This window comes from Peromyscus maniculatus, chromosome 7, assembly GCF_049852395.1.
Source record: "Peromyscus maniculatus bairdii isolate BWxNUB_F1_BW_parent chromosome 7, HU_Pman_BW_mat_3.1, whole genome shotgun sequence".
Classification (NCBI taxonomy): Eukaryota; Metazoa; Chordata; class Mammalia; order Rodentia; family Cricetidae; genus Peromyscus; species Peromyscus maniculatus.
Window position 1 is genome coordinate 77,303,589 of NC_134858.1, and position 20,172 is coordinate 77,323,760.

General features: G+C 39.9%; 1 protein-coding gene across 2 annotated transcripts in view; it reads right to left on the reverse strand.

Annotated features, from left to right (window-relative positions):
- Positions 1–20,172, reverse strand: part of Cyb5r4 (cytochrome b5 reductase 4) — a 60,623-nt gene that overhangs the window by 8,223 nt on the left and 32,228 nt on the right. The window contains exons 7-14 of one of the 2 annotated variants that reach the window (XM_006983712.4): positions 20,060–20,117; positions 18,502–18,595; positions 14,536–14,568; positions 13,209–13,331; positions 4,489–4,629; positions 3,091–3,243; positions 1,213–1,363; positions 359–445 (exon numbers count right to left, since the gene is read on the reverse strand). In XM_006983712.4, coding sequence (XP_006983774.1) covers positions 359–445; positions 1,213–1,363; positions 3,091–3,243; positions 4,489–4,629; positions 13,209–13,331; positions 14,536–14,568; positions 18,502–18,595; positions 20,060–20,117 — 840 coding nt within the window. The remainder of the gene's footprint in view (positions 1–358; positions 446–1,212; positions 1,364–3,090; positions 3,244–4,488; positions 4,630–13,208; positions 13,332–14,535; positions 14,569–18,501; positions 18,596–20,059; positions 20,118–20,172) is intronic. The other variant, XM_042281343.2, reaches the window with a different exon arrangement.

Consider the following 20,172-nt stretch of genomic DNA (forward strand, 5'->3'; position numbering starts at 1 on the left):
GCTGCCTGTGCCATGCTGTTTCCTTCTTTCTGTCAGGACACAAGCTCCTGCTGTGCTACTGTTTCTCCTTGAGTTCAGCTTGACAAGATCGCTTTACCACTACCGCTACTGACAATACCACATCAAAAGAACACACGTGACAGGGCTGTAATGCCCATTAACTCAGTCAACTCAAAATGAAGACCGCCGCTGAAAATGGTGAGCAAGGCCTCTCCTGTACAGGCACAGATGTGGCTTCCTAGAGGACCCAAGACTCCACAGCAGTCGGCCATGCTCAACCAGGCTCCAGCGACTGCACACTTTCTTCAACTGTCCCAGTATATAGGAAAATATAAACCTGAGTTAACAGGTTCAATACCTTTTATCTTTAAGTGCTAGTTTCTCTAGTTGGCATCTCCAAATTATATCGTCCTCTGTTTTATTGAAGAACATCAACTTTACTTTCCTTAAAAAGAAAAAAGGAAACCTTATTTTACGTAAGTCACTATTACATTTAAAAACATGCACAAGTGGAAATGAACTTTGTGAATTCTTTTAGGTAGCCCAAATTATAAACCATGAAATGAGATAGAAGAACCAGTAATGTGGTCAGCAGGAGAGGAGGAGGCAGAATAACAGATGACAGTAGGGCTATGAGAGCAAGTGAACTAATTGTCCATATACAATGAATGCCTTGCACTGGTGAACTGCCCATATACAATGAATGCCTTGCACTGGTGAACTGCCCATATACAATGAATGCCTTGCACTGGTGAACTGCCCACATACAATGAATGCCTTGCACTGGTGAACTGCCCACATACAATGAATGCCTTGCACTGGTGAACTGCCCACATACAATGAATGCCTTGCACTGGTGAACTGCCCACATACAATGAATGCCTTGCACTGGTGAACTGCCCATATACAGTGAATGCCTTGCACTGGTGAACTGCCCATATACAGTGAATGCCTTGCACTGGTGAACTGCCCATATACAGTGAATGCCTTGCACTGGTGAACTGCCCATATACAGTGAATGCCTTGCACTGGTGAACTGCCCATATACAATGAATGCCTTGCACTGGTGAACTGCCCATATACAGTGAATGCCTTGCACTGGTGAACTGCCCATATACAATGAATGCCCTGCACTGGTGAACTGCCCACATACAATGAATGCCTTGAACTAAGAAGCCCCCAAATAACAGTCATCAGAAAGAAGGGACATACCTGAGGCTGGACATGGAAGTCAAAGCGTAATTCAGTACATTAACCATTGGTGTGAAGCCTGTTCCAGCTGCCAACAAAAAGAGATCTTCTACATCCTGGAGTTTAGATACTTCGAAATTGCCCTCCGGACTGCTTACAGAAACAAAATCTCCTAAACAAACAAATGAAATAAACAAAATCAGAAAACAAAACAACACAAAATAGCTAGAAGGGAAACGGGGCGGAGCACTGGCGAGTGACAGGACGGCTATTCGACCTGTGAATACCACATCAGTCTACAGAGTTCGAGAGGAGCTTCAGAGGCCATCATCAGATATCCAAATATGCTGGGATTCTATCACCATAATCAGACAAATGAGCAATTAATACAAGGTAGGTAGAGAATAGATACTTGCTATTTACACACTGGTTAGTAACCACAGGGCCAAGCTTAGCAGGAGAGAGACCGGAAACAAATGTATTCTAAAGCTGTACATTGGTAGTGGCATAACTCCTCCACTAAAATTTGAAAAGACCTATCAGCTGAAACAGAAAGAGCCTTATGAGCTTAACTCCCATGAAAACAGAAGACCAGAAACCAACTGTACTTGGGCAGTTGTAAAATGAGTGCCCAGTTTCTGTGGTGATCAGTTGACAGGACTGTACATCCCCCTCATGGAAAAACTGTACATGCCCCTCACAGAAGAATATCACCACTAGGGGTACATTCAGAAATCTCCAATGTAACTTGAAAAATAAAAAAACCAAAACTGTTCATTTGAAGTTATTTCAAACACTGTATCTTAAAATGTTTGGGTCTTAGAATTTCTTTGGCTTTCCACCACAAAATAGTAATAATAGTATTAAGGGACCATCACACTACAGGATTTCTAAGTTGACTTTCAGAAGTAACATTAAGACCTCAGGGACAGGCTGCCCTGCTGCCCCAGTGTGAGCTGATGCTGACAGAGAAAGAGGAAGGACATTTTTGCCATTAAGGCAAAAGGAATCAAAAGGAGATAGAGAAACATGAGAAAACACAGAGAAAGGGTTAGAAACAAGAAGGAAAGTGTTTGCATCTTCAGAGACATTAGAATCTGTTATCCAGTCTTGCTGGCTCTATTTCCTGATAGCTTAGCATGTGCCAACTGTCATGCTAGGTCTTGGAAATAAGACAATTGCTACCTATGAATGTCAAGTCTTACAAACAAGCTGTGTGCTTACTCTTACAACAGAGCATGAGCCACTGTTAGCAAGTGATTCAGAAAAGGAGGGCTTCATACTGGAAGAGCCATTCTGTTGACTCTTTAGAAGAAGGAATACAACAAAGGAAAGGCTGATGGGCATTCGAGATGAGAGTCCTAGAGGAACCCATGAACGAGGATAACAAAGTGAGGCTGCAGGGAACACAAAATCTAGAGCCTAGCAGTCTTGTAAGCCTTGCAGGGGAGCTGAGCAGAACAGGTAAAGAGGATCCACCACCAGAGGCTTCAAAGTGGGGAGCAGCAAAAGTAAGTCTCTCCTCAGAGGCGCTTGGAGAAGTTACTGGAAAATGCAGATGAAGAGAAAGACACCAGTTAGAGCCATGTGAGAGATCAGTTAGAGGACAAAACAAAGGATGGAGGCTTGCTTTCAGAGCACAGGGTTGGGAGGAAGGATGACATCAAACTTTGTGGCTGACTGGATTGGGGGAATGAGCAAATCTCCAGAGCAGGGCAGAGATGAACAGAGATGCTGCAGATAATGAAGATAGAGGACGTGGAGCACCAGACAAAGAGAAGATGACATCCACTGCAGACATGCTGAGTTTAAGATACAGAATAGACTCCCACAGGAGCTAACAGAGGGTCTCTGATCCACTCTATAGTACAAACAAGGCTACAAATCAACATTACTAACCAATCTGAAGACGATCAAGTTCTGGTGTGAAGAGTCCATCAGGATAGATTTTGATCAAAAAGTAGATGTATTTATTTGGGGGAAGAACTGGTTCTTTAAAGTCTGAGAGTAAGGACTCAGACACGGGTGTGTATGGCTTTACTATTTCTGCACCTGGAAAAAAATCAAAACAAAGAAAAGTGTAATACTTTTTAAAAGCTCTTAATGAAGATAAAACAAAAATTTTATGTTATCAGTGTGTGTTTAAAATTAATGCGTATATACCTCCAACAAGATGCTCCGTATCCATGTTTCAATTCAAGGCTAGAATTTTAACAAACCAATGCTTAACCACTGTACAGATAATCTTTTTAAAACTAAGTGTGATCTATAATAGTGAATCTAGGTAGACATATAAGGTTTGTAATGAGCCACAATAAAATGGCATCAAAAATTTTCCATGGAAGTGTTAATAATAAAGACAGAACAATTCCAAATATAAGCCACATATTTAGCAACAATTAGTGGTCACCAATGAGATCACTAGAGAAAGAAAGGGAGGCATTTCACTTTTAATTTTACATATTTTGAATTGTATAATGTTCTAAAATTATTATTTTGGTACCTGAATGAAAGGAACGATAATCCAATTATATCATGGGATGTGTTATTTTTTAAAAGTAAAATGAAAATAAAATATATTGATTTAACAAAATTCTAAAGAAAAGAATCACCAAACATTTGAAAGACCAAAATTTCACACATGACTCTAATTTCTTCATATGTAACTTAAAGCTCATGGGTTAAGGACTATGCTAAGGAAGATAGCAGCTCATGATTGGCAATCGGCATTAGTGATGATGAAGAGAAAAACCTAACAGTACTATCAGGAAACATCACCTACACCAAATGCCAGCAGGGAGTCTACAAATGGACCGTGCAAACACAGACTGAAGTAAGGATTCTGCAGCTTCAAGAGGCCAAGATATGTTGGCTATCAGTAATAATTGGGGTAAGTGAAATAAGTAAATAAAGATATTTAGGATGAAATAAGGGAGAAAGAATCCACACAACAAGAAACACAGTTTTGAACATCTTGACCTGGCAGCATACATAAGGAAATCATGTACAATTATTTTATAGACTCAATCTCATAAGTGATGCAGCCCCTAGGAGACAGCAAAGACACATGTCTATTTCTCGTGGTACTCCTGTGGAGGACCATGGTATGCTCACTCCCTCTTGCCCACTGCAGGCAATCTGCTCCAGGTTATCAGTAGCAAAGACAGTCCTGACACTCCTGTATCCACAAACCCAGAGGCTTCCTGACATTAAAGCCAGGTGCCCAGAAAGGCCAGTAACTTAAATGAATGTACAAAAGAACATGTTCCCCATTCTACTCCAGCCTAATTCCCTTACCTGTGACACTGAGCTTGAGGTAAACATGTTGCCCAACTGGCACCTGAAGGTGAGTACTTGGAGGCAGCATCAGACAGAAAAGCCTTGTATCATGAGTAACATCTTCCTTGGAAATTAACTGGCACTTTCTGTAGTACAAGCCTGGAAGGCAATACAACTAGGTCACTAAGTGAAAACCCACACACTCCACTCTGCTCTTTCAGAATTTCAGTTTCATTAAAATGCCTACACAGCTCTAAAACTCATTAACTTTACAAGGCTATTCTTATTTCATTTTCTAAGACAGTTTATAAAGCATATAAACACATCTATAATTTGAAAAAAGGAGAATAATATAATAATTTAACAAAATGAGTATTTTTTCTTCATTCCTGTAACAGCACATTAAAAACATATCTCAAGAAATTAAAATGTTTTCTTCTTATACTTGTTTTCTAAATAATTCTGTATTTCAGGCTTTATATTTACAATGATATTAATTGTACATATGAAAAATATTTGATAAAGATGGTCACATTCTAAAGTCTTTTCTTTCCCAATGAAAAAGATTTGAGAGTTATGTACTTGGAATTTAACAGTACTATCACTGTCAAGTAAGTTTAGCAACACACTCTGATGAAAGAAAGAAAAATATGTCATTCTATGCTTGTGTATATGAATTGTACATACAAATGAATCATAAAACATCCTATCTAAATGATTAAATAAAAGATAACCTTTTACTAAGTGACAGATGAAGACATATATTGATTTCAGTAAAAGGAATCAAACATTTCTATAAATACTGGAAATATTTTAATAGCCACGCTTCCAAAATAGTTTATACTACACAAAACAATTAACATTTATTAGGATTAGTTACAGAAATTCTAAAGCACTGTCATTTATAAATTCTCTTTTGACTATAAAGAGTATACCCCCAAAGACTCACAATGGTTTATCTCCTCTCAGAAAATAGTATTTACAGAAATAGAATTGATTAGTAATACATTCATTCTAATTTTTTTTCTCTCTTTCACTCTGTCTTATATACTAGTATGTAACTTGGTGCAGAAAAATTTATTCCAGATCACAGGAAGTGAAGGGCCTCCAAACTAGCAATCAATGTTTAATGGAAAACTAGAATTTATACACAACAGTGGTTCTCAACCTGTGGGTCATGACCCTTTATGGGATGAATGATCCTTTCACAGGAGTCACCTAAGGCCATTGGAAAACACAGACATTTATATTACAATTCATAACAGTAGCAAAGTTACAGTTATGAAGTAGCAATGAAAATAATTTTATAGTTAAGGGTCACCACAACATGAGGAACTGCATTAAAGGGTCACAGCATTAGAAAGGTTGAGAACCACTGCTATAGATATTTCTTGGGCCCCATATTGAGAATACAACCAAAAACTCAGTTGCTATATGTCCAAACAGTAAAAAATTGTACATAAGCCAAAAACTGTCACATGTAATGTGTTCTGTATTGCCTCTTGAAAACATATCACACATTGAGATAGCCGAGGCCTATAGCCCAGCTCTCCCCTCTTTTCTTTCTTTATCCTCACCTGTCACATGTGAGGTTTACACAGGGATGGATGAATGAACCCAGATGTTCAAACTCATCCAAGTTCTTCCATCAACAGTCCTGGGTACTCCTTGGATACAACTAGATTTGGACCACTGGGCAGGGAATTTTGAGGTTTCAGGTCCTGGGAGAATGGTGTTGAAGAACAGAAGGCAAAGTCCAGGTACAGACATCCTAGCCTTGTACATTCCTGCTGTGGGATGTCTTTCTGTGTGCTGTGAATATGTGTGGCTCCCATTGGATAATAATTAAGCTGTTTTGGCCTATGGCAAGAAAGCTTACAGCCAGGCAGGAAATCCAAGCAGAGATACAGAGAGAAAGGCAGAGTCAGGAGACAGCCCGCCACTGAAGGACCAACAAGATGTCAGCAGACTGGTAACTCCATGGCCACATGGCAACATACAGATTTATAGAAATGGGTTAATTCAAGATGAAAGAGCTAGCCATCAAGAAGCTTGAGTCATAGGCCATACAGTTTATAATTAATATTAAGCCTCTGAGTGATTATTTTATAAGCAGTTGTGGGACCACAGGTTGAAGAGATTCATCTGGACCTTGGGCCAGGTAGGACTGAAGAAACTTCTGGCTACACATTCCTCCTATGTGAGGAAGGTGTAACTAACTGGAAAACAGCCTTATGCACTCCTCAAGTGAGGAACCCTGGGCAGGTGCCTTCCTTTCTTGCCTATCCTAAGGGCCACAGTTCTTCCATCTAATTATGTATTATGTATAGCACATGTTATCCTTACTTTACTGATGGATGGAAACTATTCATCTTTTGACCTTTCTCAACATAGGTCCTACAACTTTAAAAAAAATTAAGACTTTATCTTGCAGTAGTCCTGTGGGGCCAGACAGGATGAACAGCATGGAGCTGTGGTGCAGGGAGATGGATGTAGAGCAGACAGTACAAACTACTGTGGGGGCAACAGCATTCTCACCTGTCAAGCTTTTGGCTTTGTAAGAATAGATGATGACTTAAGAAAATGAGCAGCTGAAATTAATACAAGATGGTAACACAAAAAACTTCTGTTCCAAGTACCTAACCTTTTTTAAAATAAAATACATATAATGTTGGCATACTCAAGGTAACACTGAAACACTGAGGTAAGATAATTGAAGAATATATATATACATATATACATATATACATATATATTTATGTGTGTATGTATATACATATATGTATATATGTATATGTATATATATGTATATATATAATTTTGCCTAATATTGAAAAAAGTTGTATTTTTCATTCTGAAAAACTAGGATTTCACAAGCTAAGCCAGAAAACACTGGAGAGTCTCCAATAGAGGAAGAACAGAGCAGCTTTGGACTGAGGGTCTGCACTGCCCCGGTCAGGCCAGCTTCTCACCCTTGGCATACTTTTAAACCACGAGGCCAATCTTATTTTCCCGCTGGAAACAGAGCCCAATATAAGTTTAAAAGTCACATGGCTTCTGGTGAAGATGGGAGACATGAGATGGGACATGAATAGGCCTTTGCAAGACACTCGAGAACCAGAGCAGATGATTTAGTGTCTTCCCAGTCAGTGTAACAAGGTGCAGATGTACAGATTACCCCTCCAACCCCTGCGACTTCATACTGTTCTGACCACATTTTCCCAAAGCATTCTTTGTTGTTGTCTACATATTTTCTCATCTCCTAATTTACAATCTTTAGTCATTCATTCCTAATAAGAATTTCTTGAACCAATTTACGTCTTCCAAGTTAGACATTTAAAAATGTAGTTTATAGAAAATAACCCAAAATATATTAACATAAGCTATTTTAAAATATACAGATATAAGTGCCTAAACAAGTCCATGTCCAAACACCCATATGCTACACATCCAGCACAGCACACTCCTGTTAGAAATTGTCACCGCTCTACACCAGTGGTCAGCCTAGCTTCACCTTGCTCTGTCTGTTTCTAAGGCAGTAACCAATGGGCAGTGAGACTGACTGCAGTGAAAATGTTCTGAACATATGAGAACAAACTACTCAACACATGTCGAGATTAATAAAATAACTCATTCATGAGGTCATTAGCATTTTATTACATACTGAAGAAACAAAATCTGAAGTCTTATAAACTTTAAAAAGAATTAAATTACTGAATGTATTCTGCTGTTCATTATTCAGCCTTTCCACTAATTTTGAAAAGGCTTCATTTAACTTCTTGTTTTATAGTGTTATTATTCTAAATCAAATCATTCACAAATAATATGAATATAAACACAATGTATCTTCAAACACGAAGAATGACAAATGTTATAGGCATATATCTATTTATACATTGGGGTAAAACATTATGAAACCAAAGGATCAAGAGAGTGAGAATTTTCTTAAATGATTTTCAAATTAGTATTATTAAGTTGATTCCTCTTTGTTTTAACTAGTATTGTTAAAAATATATTCCTGTCTGGTTTTCTAAATGTTGGTGACAAACCAGATCTTAAAAAATACTCCTAAAGCCTATTAAATATTTTACTACTGCAAATGGATGGAGGGAACTGCTTCCTTCAGCTATGGCATTAGCTTTAAATCCTGGCTCTAAACCTTGGGAAAATCTTTCTCGAAGGCTAGATCCAACAGAACTTCAGAGAACAGAGTCTGTGGCAAGACTGTTACTAATCTGAGTCCTTCCATGCCTTCCCTCGCCAACACTGTTTTACTGAAGGGCCTAAGTCATTTCAGTCCTAACCGTTTAAACTGTTTTACGCTGGAACACAGCAGGAATTTCTTACTTATAACCTCATTGGTTTGTATTGTTCTGATTTCACAGTCAGGTAATTCTCATGGAAAGGGAAGCAGGCTAGCAAGATGCCAGCGCATATCCAAGTTACCTTGTAAACAACAGCTTTTCGCCAGATAAATAGAGAGTGAAACAGGGTGAAACGCTTCCTGCTGCTCACAGAATTTACTCGTTTCTAGTCATTACGAATGTTTTCCAAGGTGACAGAGACGCATGGCCGCACAGGAAAGGGCTGGGGAGGTGACAGTGGCTCTTGCTACAGCTGCAGAGTCCAGGCCCCACAGGACACCTGAGAGACAACCGCTCACCATATCCCAGAAAACATCCTTACAGGTGTATACTCCTTTGCACACACGTGTCAGCAGCTAAGAAGCCCTGGTGAAACTAACAGTAAACATCAGCAATTGCATATAATCGAATCTGACCTTAATTTAAGGGGTGTGTGTGTGTGTGTGTGTGTGTGTCTGTGTGTGTGTGTGTGTGTGCGCAAGTACATAGGTATATGTTAACCTAAAGGCTCACACGTGGCTGTTGACATTTCAAAATTATGACATGATTAAAAAATATTTTCTCTTAAGACCAAATTTCTGGGTTGTTTATTAACAGATCTTTAAAACCTCCCTTATCTGGTGATCAAAGTCTGTATTACAGGAAAAGGCAAATAAATAAAACATGAGATTAGGACTATATAAAGCAATGGTCCTCAATGTGTCCATGCATGCATACAGGCACATACATGTGCACAAACATATATACAACTATTCATTCATAATCTTCATTCTGGGGACAAAAGTGTAGTCAGAAGCACCACACAATATGAAAAACATTAACAACTGCATCTGGAGCAAAGGTAAACAATGGATAGTTTCCATTTTCTGATTCAGATGTTTGACTGTATCGGAAGCTTTGATAGCAATGAAGATTTGCCCTGAGAACACACTGTACTATAGGTTTTCAACTTACACGACTGTTTTCAAACTAAAATTCTTTTACTTAAGAAATATTCTAATCTTAAAAAGTCAATAATACACATCAAAAAAACTAGGAACCATATGGTGGTTGCCTTGTAAATGCAAGGTGGACTGACAAAAACTCAATAATATATTGGCGAGATAAAAATTCAGTTTCACTACAGTTTAGGTCATGATTTAAAGGAAAGGAAAAATTGTCTTTGCTCATTTCTCAAAGAAAATGGTTGCCTAAACATTGAGCTATTTCCAAAGCAGGAAATCTACTGTGCGCCACCCCAGCTCCAATGTCATGCAAGAACATGGCTGAAGTTTTCCTGCTTGATTCTCCTTTTTCTTTTTTTTAAATTCAAGCTTTCTTTTTTAATGGTGGCTTGGGACTAAAAAAAACTTATAGCAGAGATAAACGAGTTCAAAGAAAGTCTCAGGAAATTACAGGGAAAAAACAGTTCAATGACTGTCATTCTATCTTCAAATGGAGGTCAGCCTTGGTTTTCAGAATCATTGATTTTTGACTAGGCTTTTATCTGGCTGGCTAGGACTTTTCAATCACTAGGTAGTCAGATAATCCTGGACAACAGGCTTCATTCTCTTAGTACTCTTTTCTCTTGGCAGTGTCCGATTCCGATTCTCTGCTGGGTTGCTGGATCATGCCATATCTTCTGTGATCTTTTCCTACCTAATTCCAGAAAGGCTCACATCACACCTCCTGCTATGACAAAATCAAGTTGTTTTAAACTGTTCCACATAATGCTAAAATTTTCCCCCTATAACCTGAACAATGCCTGGCACAAAAGAGCCAGTAAGTATGTGCAGCTTTCCACCAAACATCCCCGAAGATTGTTGCTTTTGTGAAAGTTATGGATCCCACTTTCAAAACACTTAAGTCCGCCTTCTTCAGGTAGTCACTCAAGATCAAATTCACCTATCTGCTTACTTAGGCTCCCTTAAAATGCGCTGTGTTTGGACTACATAATTCACCCTTGTTGGCTTGTTTCTCCATAGGAGTCTATCTCACTTTATGTTTGTATATGTTCTTGTTCCTTCCTGGGGATATAATTTCTGCTTCTGCTTCACAGCACAGTGTCCAAATCAGCCTTCAACATAGGATATCACTCAAAAAAAAAAACAGGACGTCTACTACAAACACATTACCCACAAACATAAATTTGTAATTGAGAAATAATAAAGAAGATACTGGCTTTTGCCTCCAGTTTCTGACAAAGAGCTCCTACAGCTCTAGTTCTTAAAGTCTTTGTAATTTCCTAAGTGATGGGTATGTCTGAGATAGAGTTCAAAATCACTCAGAATGTCCAGTGTGATAGGATCTCTTGTTCTAAGGAGTCAACCTTTAGTAGATGCTGTACAGACTCTGGATAGGGGCCTGAATGCTGAACTGATAGCAATGGCCAATGATGTAGCTCATCACACTTAATGAAGTCTCTCCAGGAACCCCAAAGACAGAGTTTGGAAAGCCTAAAGATTGCTGGACACATGGGGTGCCCAGAGAGGGGCACAGCTACAGACAGCATAGAAGCTCCACACCTCTTTTTACAAGCCTCTGGGTCCTTTAGAATAAATGCATAAATATAAACGCTTGTCTGAGTTCTGCGAAACACTCCAGCACTTTTTTTTTTAATCCAAGGTGGGGTAATGAAAAATCTAATGTCAGAGTTTGGGGACTATGATGGGCACCCGAAGTTTGGGAAGTTTGTTTGACACGCCCTTCAACTGTGGGTCTGCACTAGCTCCACTCAGTGTCAGAATTGACTCAGACTCTAGGGTACTCAATTGGAGTCACTAGGTCATCGGTTGTTGGTAGGGACAAATTCCCACTCATTTTTAGTTCTGTGTTGAACAATGAGAGTGAAAAAAAAATTAATTTGAGTTTCCTAGGCTTATTAAAATTATTTCCATAGTAATAATTTTAAAAATTAAAAGATGGTTAGTTGAATACAAGGAGTAACCGTCCGAACCCACTAAATGATTGCCATAAACTGTGCATGCCTGCTTGGTTGTTCATAAATCTACAAGGCCAGACTGAACAAGAGAGATGAAAATAATAAATGCCAGGAACCAATGAGGCAAGCAGATGACCAGCAATGGACTCAGCAGACCTGAGAAAGTGGAATCCTAAGCCAGAAACGTAAGCAGCATCAGACTGGCACTTTTTAATAGAAAATCCCTTTAATGAATGCTCTGAGGCTAGCAGGATCTACCACTGCTAATATCAGAGTCAAGGTAGAACGGAAATGTTCTGGTTAAAAGTTTAAGGGGTTCAGATGCTCTGCCACCCCCCTAAACTCTCTCCTGCTTATTAGCACAGCCATGCAATGAGCCCCCTCGAACCTGAACAAAATATTATGAATTGGCTCTTAAAAAAGTAGCAGAGGGGTTGTGGATTGGGCATGCACTAGACTGAACTGTGTCCTCTCAATGACAAAACTGTAACACCCAGTACCTTGGAATGTAACTACATTTGAAGACAGGGTCTTTTAAAAGGTACTTAAAGTAAAGTAAGGGCAATAGGTATCCCTTTCCAGTAAGAGTGGTGCCCTTTTAAGAAAAGCTAACACACACACACACACACACACACACACACACACACACACACACACACACACACAGTGACTGAACTTATAAACTCCACAACTGAGAGAAAACAAATTTCTGTTCTTAAGCTATGTGGTCAGCAGTCATTATAATGCCTTAGCTAACTAAGATAGTATTCTAGCAAAAGGAAAAAAAAATGAGGAAGAGAAGGGTGAGACTAAGTCACCTTTACAGAACTGCAGCCTTTTTTGCAAACTAGGCTTCCAAAAGACTGTGTGCAAGGGAGAATACTGTTCCCTAGAGACTCACAAACCCTGGCATCAAACTTTCCTCAGAGAGAACACCCAACTGCACAGGGAATACATGGGCAACAAGCCCAGCCCTTCGTGCACAGCTGTTAATCAGCTGAAACATGAGCAGACATGAGAATCAGAAATATCAAGACAGCATCCGGTACGAAACATCAGAACCAACAGCAAACAAGACTGTGAGGCAGAGGTCGCACAGGGAGAAGAAAACACTGGAACACATGGGCTATTTTTAAAAAAGACGGGCAAGTGGGATGGCTCAGTGGGTAAAGATGCTGCAGTCAAGCCCGACAACCTGCGTTTACTCCCCGGGGCTCATGTGGTAGGAGAACCAAATCCTGCAAACTGTCCCCTGACCTCCACATGAAAGTCGTGTGTGTGTGTGTGTGTGTGTGTGTGTGTGTGTGTGTGTGTGTGTGTGTGTGTGTTTGTGTGTGTGTGTGTGTGTGTACGCATGTGCGCACGCCCACACAGAGATGCATGCCAAATAAATAAATAAAATGCAATTTAGAACCTTTAAAAAAACAAATACAAGAAATAAGAGTACTACATACCTGCATCTTTCTTTGGAATAAAAGAATCATGCTTCTCCAAGGGATGACCAAGACATTTCCAAGAAATGTTTTCTTTCTTTTGTAGGACAATATCTACTTTTCCAACATTTTCAATGGCCCGTACTGAAAAGAAAAGGAAATTTCACTAGTTTCACTGACACTAAATGTAAAATTTTCTCATAGTTACACTATCGTGTTCTTATATAATGATGAAAATTAATAGAAAAATAAGATTTTGTTCACTTAGTTAGTAAAATTGGTTTTTGTTTTATGTGATGCTAACTCAGATTTTAGATTCAGAGTGGCTTCTTTCAAACCAATTTATCAAGGCCAGATATTATATGTATGGCTTTGGAGGGGGCACAGACAGTCATGGACACAGATCTGGCCACAACTTGAAGCACAAGTCACACTGAAGGGCCCACCAAACCAAACTTGACTTATTCCCTTCAATATCTGTAGGTAAGCCTGAGCGGTCTGTAGGAGTGAACTGATAGCAGACTCGGAAGAACAGAAGAGTCAGCAGCTAGGAAGTACAGAAGAGTGAAGTACATGGGAACTGCTCCTCGCTGAAAACCTTTTAGACACTCTTCTTCCTTCCTCAGTGACTACAACAGTTCCTTATGTGGGGCCAATAACAGAGCGAGGACTTCTAGCTGCCGACTCAAGTCTGATGAGTAAACATGCTTTTAAAGTCATAACCCACACACTACTTTTGCTCAGGACCTCAGTATCTATTCTTCTACACGGTGAACTCAAGAGTCCTGCAATAGAGTAACACCTCTTTAAAACAGATGAGCAAAGTGAATTCAATTAAATGACCACTGACTGCAGACTTCACTAGAATAAAAACAAGCTCCTTGAATGTTCAGAGCTTACTACGGTACTTGGTAACCAGTGTGAGAAGCCTGGAAGCCAGAAACTATTTTGAGTCCTCAGCTCCCAAGGAACCCACACTGCACATGAGTATATGGCAATAATCACTGCTCAGTGTGCTCTGCTCCGGCACCCACTTGAGCGTATGCAGCTATGAAGTGTCTGGTCTAGCACATGCCTATGAGGTGCATGTGAGGAACAGGGCAGAGAGGAATAACAAAAACAAGACAGGAATGTTGTTAAGGGAGAGAAAAAGGAGAAAAAGGAAAAAGGAGAGATAAGAAGAACAAGGAGAAAAAAAAAAGAAAAACAGAGACCAGAAAGAGTATACTTGAAAATTAATGTATTTATGTCATGAGAAGTATATGTAAGGAAAGTAAGACGAATGTCTGGCCTTTTTTTCTTCCTATATGTGTATACACACAATTTATTTCTGGTTTTCAGTACTTACCAAAAAAATTTTCTTGAACTTCATGGCTTAGCCCTGATATTTGAAAAAAAAAAAAAAGTTTTTAGTTACCACCAAAATTACACACACACACACACACACACACACACACACACACACACAGCTGAACACCATTTAGTGCCCCCAAACAATTTTTTTTAGAGTCTATAAGCAAGCAAGCAAGCACTTTCAGGTACTGTGGACGCATTGATGAACAGGAGACTGATCTTTGCACTAACATCTATTCTACAAAAAGAGAAGGGCAGGGTGTGGCTTCACCACTCTGCTCTAAATCTCACTGTGCCAACATGACTATCTGGCATCTGAATTCTGCACTGTTTCAGTCTTTCCAGTGCAGCACTGGCATCCAGGAGTTGCTTTTTTATTATTATTAATTTTGCTCTTTGACAATTTCATATGTGTATATGTACTCTGACTGATAGCAGCTCTACCTTCTCTTCCTCCCCTCTCTCCCCATCCACCTGTCCTCTTCCCTACTCATCTCTTTCTCACATTCATGTCTTCTGTCTGTGTCCCTCTGGGTTGAACCATGGTTGTCTCTGTGGTCTCTGCACTGGAACTATCCACTGGAGCCTGGTTCACAGTGGATATACAACTGAAGAAAGTGGCCCCTTTTCACCCAGATTCCATCAGTAGCCTGTTCTTCAGTAGCAAACAATAGGGTCCCACAATCCCCTCCCCTACACCCATCTCCCATCTATGAATGACTGTTGAGAAGGCCTATATTGTGTAGATTCTGTGCAAGTAAATGCAGTGGCTGTGAGTCTGTAATTACATTGGTTATGTCATCTAGAGAACGGGATTTCATTCCCCTTCTCCCTATCTTCTAGTTCTTAAATTCCTTCTGCTCCCTCTTCTACAGGGTTCCCTGAGCCTTAGGAGGGGGTGACATAAATGACTCTTTAGGGCTAAGTTTATCTATCATCTATAACTTATTCTCAGCATCTTGGGTACCCCTGAGTCTCTATATTCACCACCATTCACTGTCAATAGAAGCTTCTCTGAGTAGTATTGAGATTAGCCTCTCTATAAGTGGAAGACCACAGATAATTAGAAGGCAGTTTGCCTTTATGTTGACTTAGCTAAAATCAGTAGTAATTTTCCTCATAGGGCCTATGATATATGCAGTTTGGGGCTAGATTGACAGCACCAGAAATGGGATCCCTTCTGCAGAGCATGCTAAAACCCAGTCAGGGAAAAGTTGATTACCCTATAAAGTCATGCCACTGTTTCCTGGCAGGCTGAAGTTGGAGTCCATAGAGTTCACTGCTATGGAAAACTCTTGCTGCCTTTTCTCCCTCAGCAGCCTGCACGACACCTCTGGCTCTCTGAAAGCTAGAACGCAGGGAAGAGGTTTCCAGCTCAATTCCAGCTTGAGTACATCTGTTGAGCTGCATAATTTTTTTTTTTTTACTAGATTTTTGGTTTTTTTATGTGTGCAGGTGGAACGTCCCCAAAATACCCAGTTTTTCCAACCTCATCTGTCCTGTAGCGTACAAAGTGCCTTGATGGAATTCAGTCAATTACATGTTTTCCTCTGTGCACTTGAGGCCAACCAGAGGCTATGAATAGTCTCAGACACTGAAAGGTGCTGCTGTTCATTGGTCCAGAACATGTTAAGAAAGTAGCTACAGTCCTGAGCCAAATCCTTATATAAGCTCCACAATCTGACTCTTCCTCTGTATCACTATAGTCATAATGAGGTATACAATCTCCCCTTTTAATAGTCATCCTGTGATATGCTATAGCCCCTCTGAAATAAGTTTCCCTAGTATGTGTCTAGACCAACGGTTCTCTACCTTCCTAATGCTGTGACCCTTTAATACAGTTCCTCATGTTGTGGTGACCCCCAACCATAAAATTATTTTGTTACTACTTCATACATGAAATTTTGCTACTGTCATGAATCATAATGTAAGGACTGTTGGAAATAGAGGGCTGCCAAAAGGGTCGAGACCCACAGATTGAGAACTGCTGGTCTAGATAGAGACTGGTAGTTAGGGACTCCTTTTCTGAAGAATCTCATTTAGGACAGTGTGGGGACACATCCTTTGGGGAACTCCTGCCAGCACTGCTTTGGGGACAACTCTAGCTATAACTCAGTTGGAAGGAAAATCAGGATATGCTGTTGCCTACGGTGAAAGCAAAATTAATTATAAAGTATGCAGAAAGAATAATAGATGTTGGGCACAGAGGTCTTACTTAAAGTGCTAATGACTAAGGAGGTTAACTCTCTCCCATAAGAGGCAAAAGGGCTGTATGCTAGTAACAAGAGACAAGAACTAGGGGCTGGAGAGATGGCTTTAAGAGTGCTTGCTGCTCTTCTAGAGGACCCAAGTCTAGTTACCAGCACCCAGGTTGGACAGTTCATAATCACTTGTAAGTCCAACTTCAGGGGATTTGATGCCCACTTCTGGCCTCTGGAGGAACCCAAACGCATACAAAGACACATACACATATAAGTAAAAACAAAAATAAATCTCTTTAAAATTTTTAATGAAGAGAAGAACTAAGCATTCTATAGGGAAGGACACATTCCAAGAAAAAAGCTTCAGAGGTTTAAAGTCAGTCATCTATTGGATGAGGCTGGCATGGTAAAGAAGAACAATAGTTAATTCTGATCAAATTCAGAACTAAAGGTACTTCTCTTCATTCATAAAAGAAAGTAGTGAGCAGACTTCTGGGAGTTGAGAACTTTAACTTGTATTTTGTCTAACCAACTGGCATGTTCTTTTATGAAGAATGCATGTTTAAACTATTGTTGCTGGAGGTGATAAGATGGCTCATTGGGGAAAGGTGCTTGCCATGCATGCCTGACAACCTCAGTTCCTTCCCCAGAACCCATGTTAGGGCAGAAAGGAGAGGACCGAGTCCATAAAACTGCCCTATGACCTCCATACATGTTACGTCATGATACTTAGATGTTCACATCATGCACAGATACACAATAGCGTTTATTTAAAAAATAATATATATCTGCTATTGTTTGGTGATTTTGTGTGTGTGTGTGTGTGTGTGTGTGTGTGTGTGTGTGTGTGTGTGTGTATCATATCTACTTTCTAACTAGAAATACATCATAGTCATAAGAGGAGCAAACAATGAAATCTTAGACTCAACTTCATTACAGGTGAGAAACAGATCCACATTTGGTCTCTTGGGTTCCAGACTTTAGGGCTGACTTCCTGCCCCTGACAGACCCAAATCAACAAGGCTTATCTCTGGCTGTGAGGAGAGAAGCAAAGGAGTAACACAATACAGACTTGCAGTCCAGGCTGTTTGGTTGCACCTCTGACTTCCTGTGGCAGAGCTGGCAAAGACTGGGCACCCCAGTAAGGAATGCTCAGATGGTGGCCAGAGGTCTCTGGGGACTTACTTAGAGATATCAAGTATGAGACTTATAAAGGTGGGCCAACTCTTGATGACTGATTCTGATCTCATCCGATTGCTTAAAGTTGGGGATCTGTCACACAATGGACAGTACATTAGACTTCTAATTGCTTCAACTTGGAAAGGGGATCATACTGTCATTTTCATTAGCACGAAGGAAAAAACATTATAAAATGATCAGAAATGACAAATCAAAATGACAATAGCAGATAAAATATTAAGTCTTCTAGACTCCAGGCCATATTATTGCCATAATGAAAGAGAACAAAGTATCCCATTACTAAAAATGAGATGCTCACCAATATGTATTCCCATTACTAAAAATGAGATGCTCACCAATATGTATTCCCATTACTAAAAATGAGACCCTAGCCAGGCGGTGGTGGCGCACGCCTTTAATCCCAGCACTCGGGAGGCAGAGGCAGGTGGATCTCTGTGAGTTCGAGATCAGCCCGGTCTCCAAAGCGAGTTCCAAGAAAGGCGCAAAGCTACACAGAGAAACCCTGTCTCGAAAAACCAAAAAAAAAAAGAAAAAAAAAGAAAAAAAAATGAGATGCTCACCAATATGTATGAGATAAGAATGATCCTTGATAACTGCTTCTGCTCTCAAGGTGTCATCCTGCAGGTCAACGACTACTGAGTCTAAATTGATATTCTTAAAAGGAAGAAAAAATAGAAAGATTACAAAGGAAGAACTGCCCCCAAACAACTCCATGTGTGAGGCGATGAGTGAAATTTTCATGGTACTACTTTACAGATCTCCAAACAACAGAAATATTATTCCTGGTTCTCATTTCTTCCTCATGCAAGTCAATTCCTTCCCTTCTATGAACATCATTGTAATCCTAAGCACACATTTCCTCTGGTTTGTATCCACTGTGGCCATAGTTTTGAAGTCATGAACCCTAGGAACTACCTGTAGAGCATTGGTCAGCATCTATTAGTTGCTCAAGAATATTTTTTGGAGAAACAATGTAGCAAAAAATAAGACTATGACCCAGAAGTCAAGATCTTAGTTGTTCTCATTTTAGTTTTTCTACTACTGTGTGATGCTGGAAAAGTATACAACCTATCGATCTCAACCTATCCCAAAATCACTCAAGAAACTTCTTAGATGTCTTTAGTTTCTGTGTAGACTTAAGAAAGGTGTTGTGGTACTTACTTCTCATAGCATGCATTGAACCATCGTTCCATTAGTAATCTTCTCCTTTCCTCAGTCACTGCATTTCAAACCCCACTGAAGCTGCTACAGGAATAGATCCCAACTTCTCTAGGCCCCACCCTTTTGGTTTTAGACTGTGGGATGAGGAAATAATAGCTAGAGGGAGTGGAAGGCAGGACTAGTGGTGTGCTGGACCAACTCAGCTTCATGGGGCAGAGGCTGGCCACTCCAGCACAGTGGTCAAATCACTGCTGCAAAAGAGAGGAGGCACTGGCTCAGATAAGGCTCTGCATGTCTACAAGGAAGCCTGAACTCTTGAAAATCCCTAGCTGTCAGAACTTGCCTTCAAATTCACCAGGCTCCTCAAATGTGGAAGTTCAGCAGCAGCTAGAGGAATGCGTGGGAACACTGTCAATATGTCCATCCAACTTTCCAGCTGGACTATCCACCCTGTGAAAGTCAAATCTGTATGGACCTGGCCCGGAATCACATCTCTGACATCTAACAGTGCCTTCTGTAAAAGAGGTGCCACTTGAAGAGCATAAATGATTGTGCCCCCTAACCTTTGGTTCAAAGGGGCACCAAATGCCATTAACAGTTCAAACATATTAAGTCTCAGCAGTATAATCTTTCTAATCCCAGAAAGTGTACTCTTACGGAGAAGTCAACTAGAAAGCACACACAACTAGAAAGCTTAATAGGTTTAAAGGCTACAGCATGGGTGGTAACAGCATACCTGCTAGGCAGGAGCCAGAATACCTACCTAGGTTCCAAATACAAAATTTTGGGGAGGAAACTATTCCTTCTTTGTTAAATTGGGAGAACATTGCTTTTTGCCTCAGGTTGTTGTGGAGAACAAATAAATTAATATAAAAAAAGATCCTAGAGAAGGATCTGCATATAAACCCAACAAATTCTTACTATGTGTTTTCCTCTTATTTTCGATAGCATGTTTACCTTTTGTTTGGTGTATATAACAATGGTGACTGAGGACTCTGTTTGGAACCAGTCATAGCTGTAAGACAGTAAGAGAAATGAGAAAACATTCAGAATGATGTGCAATAACACAT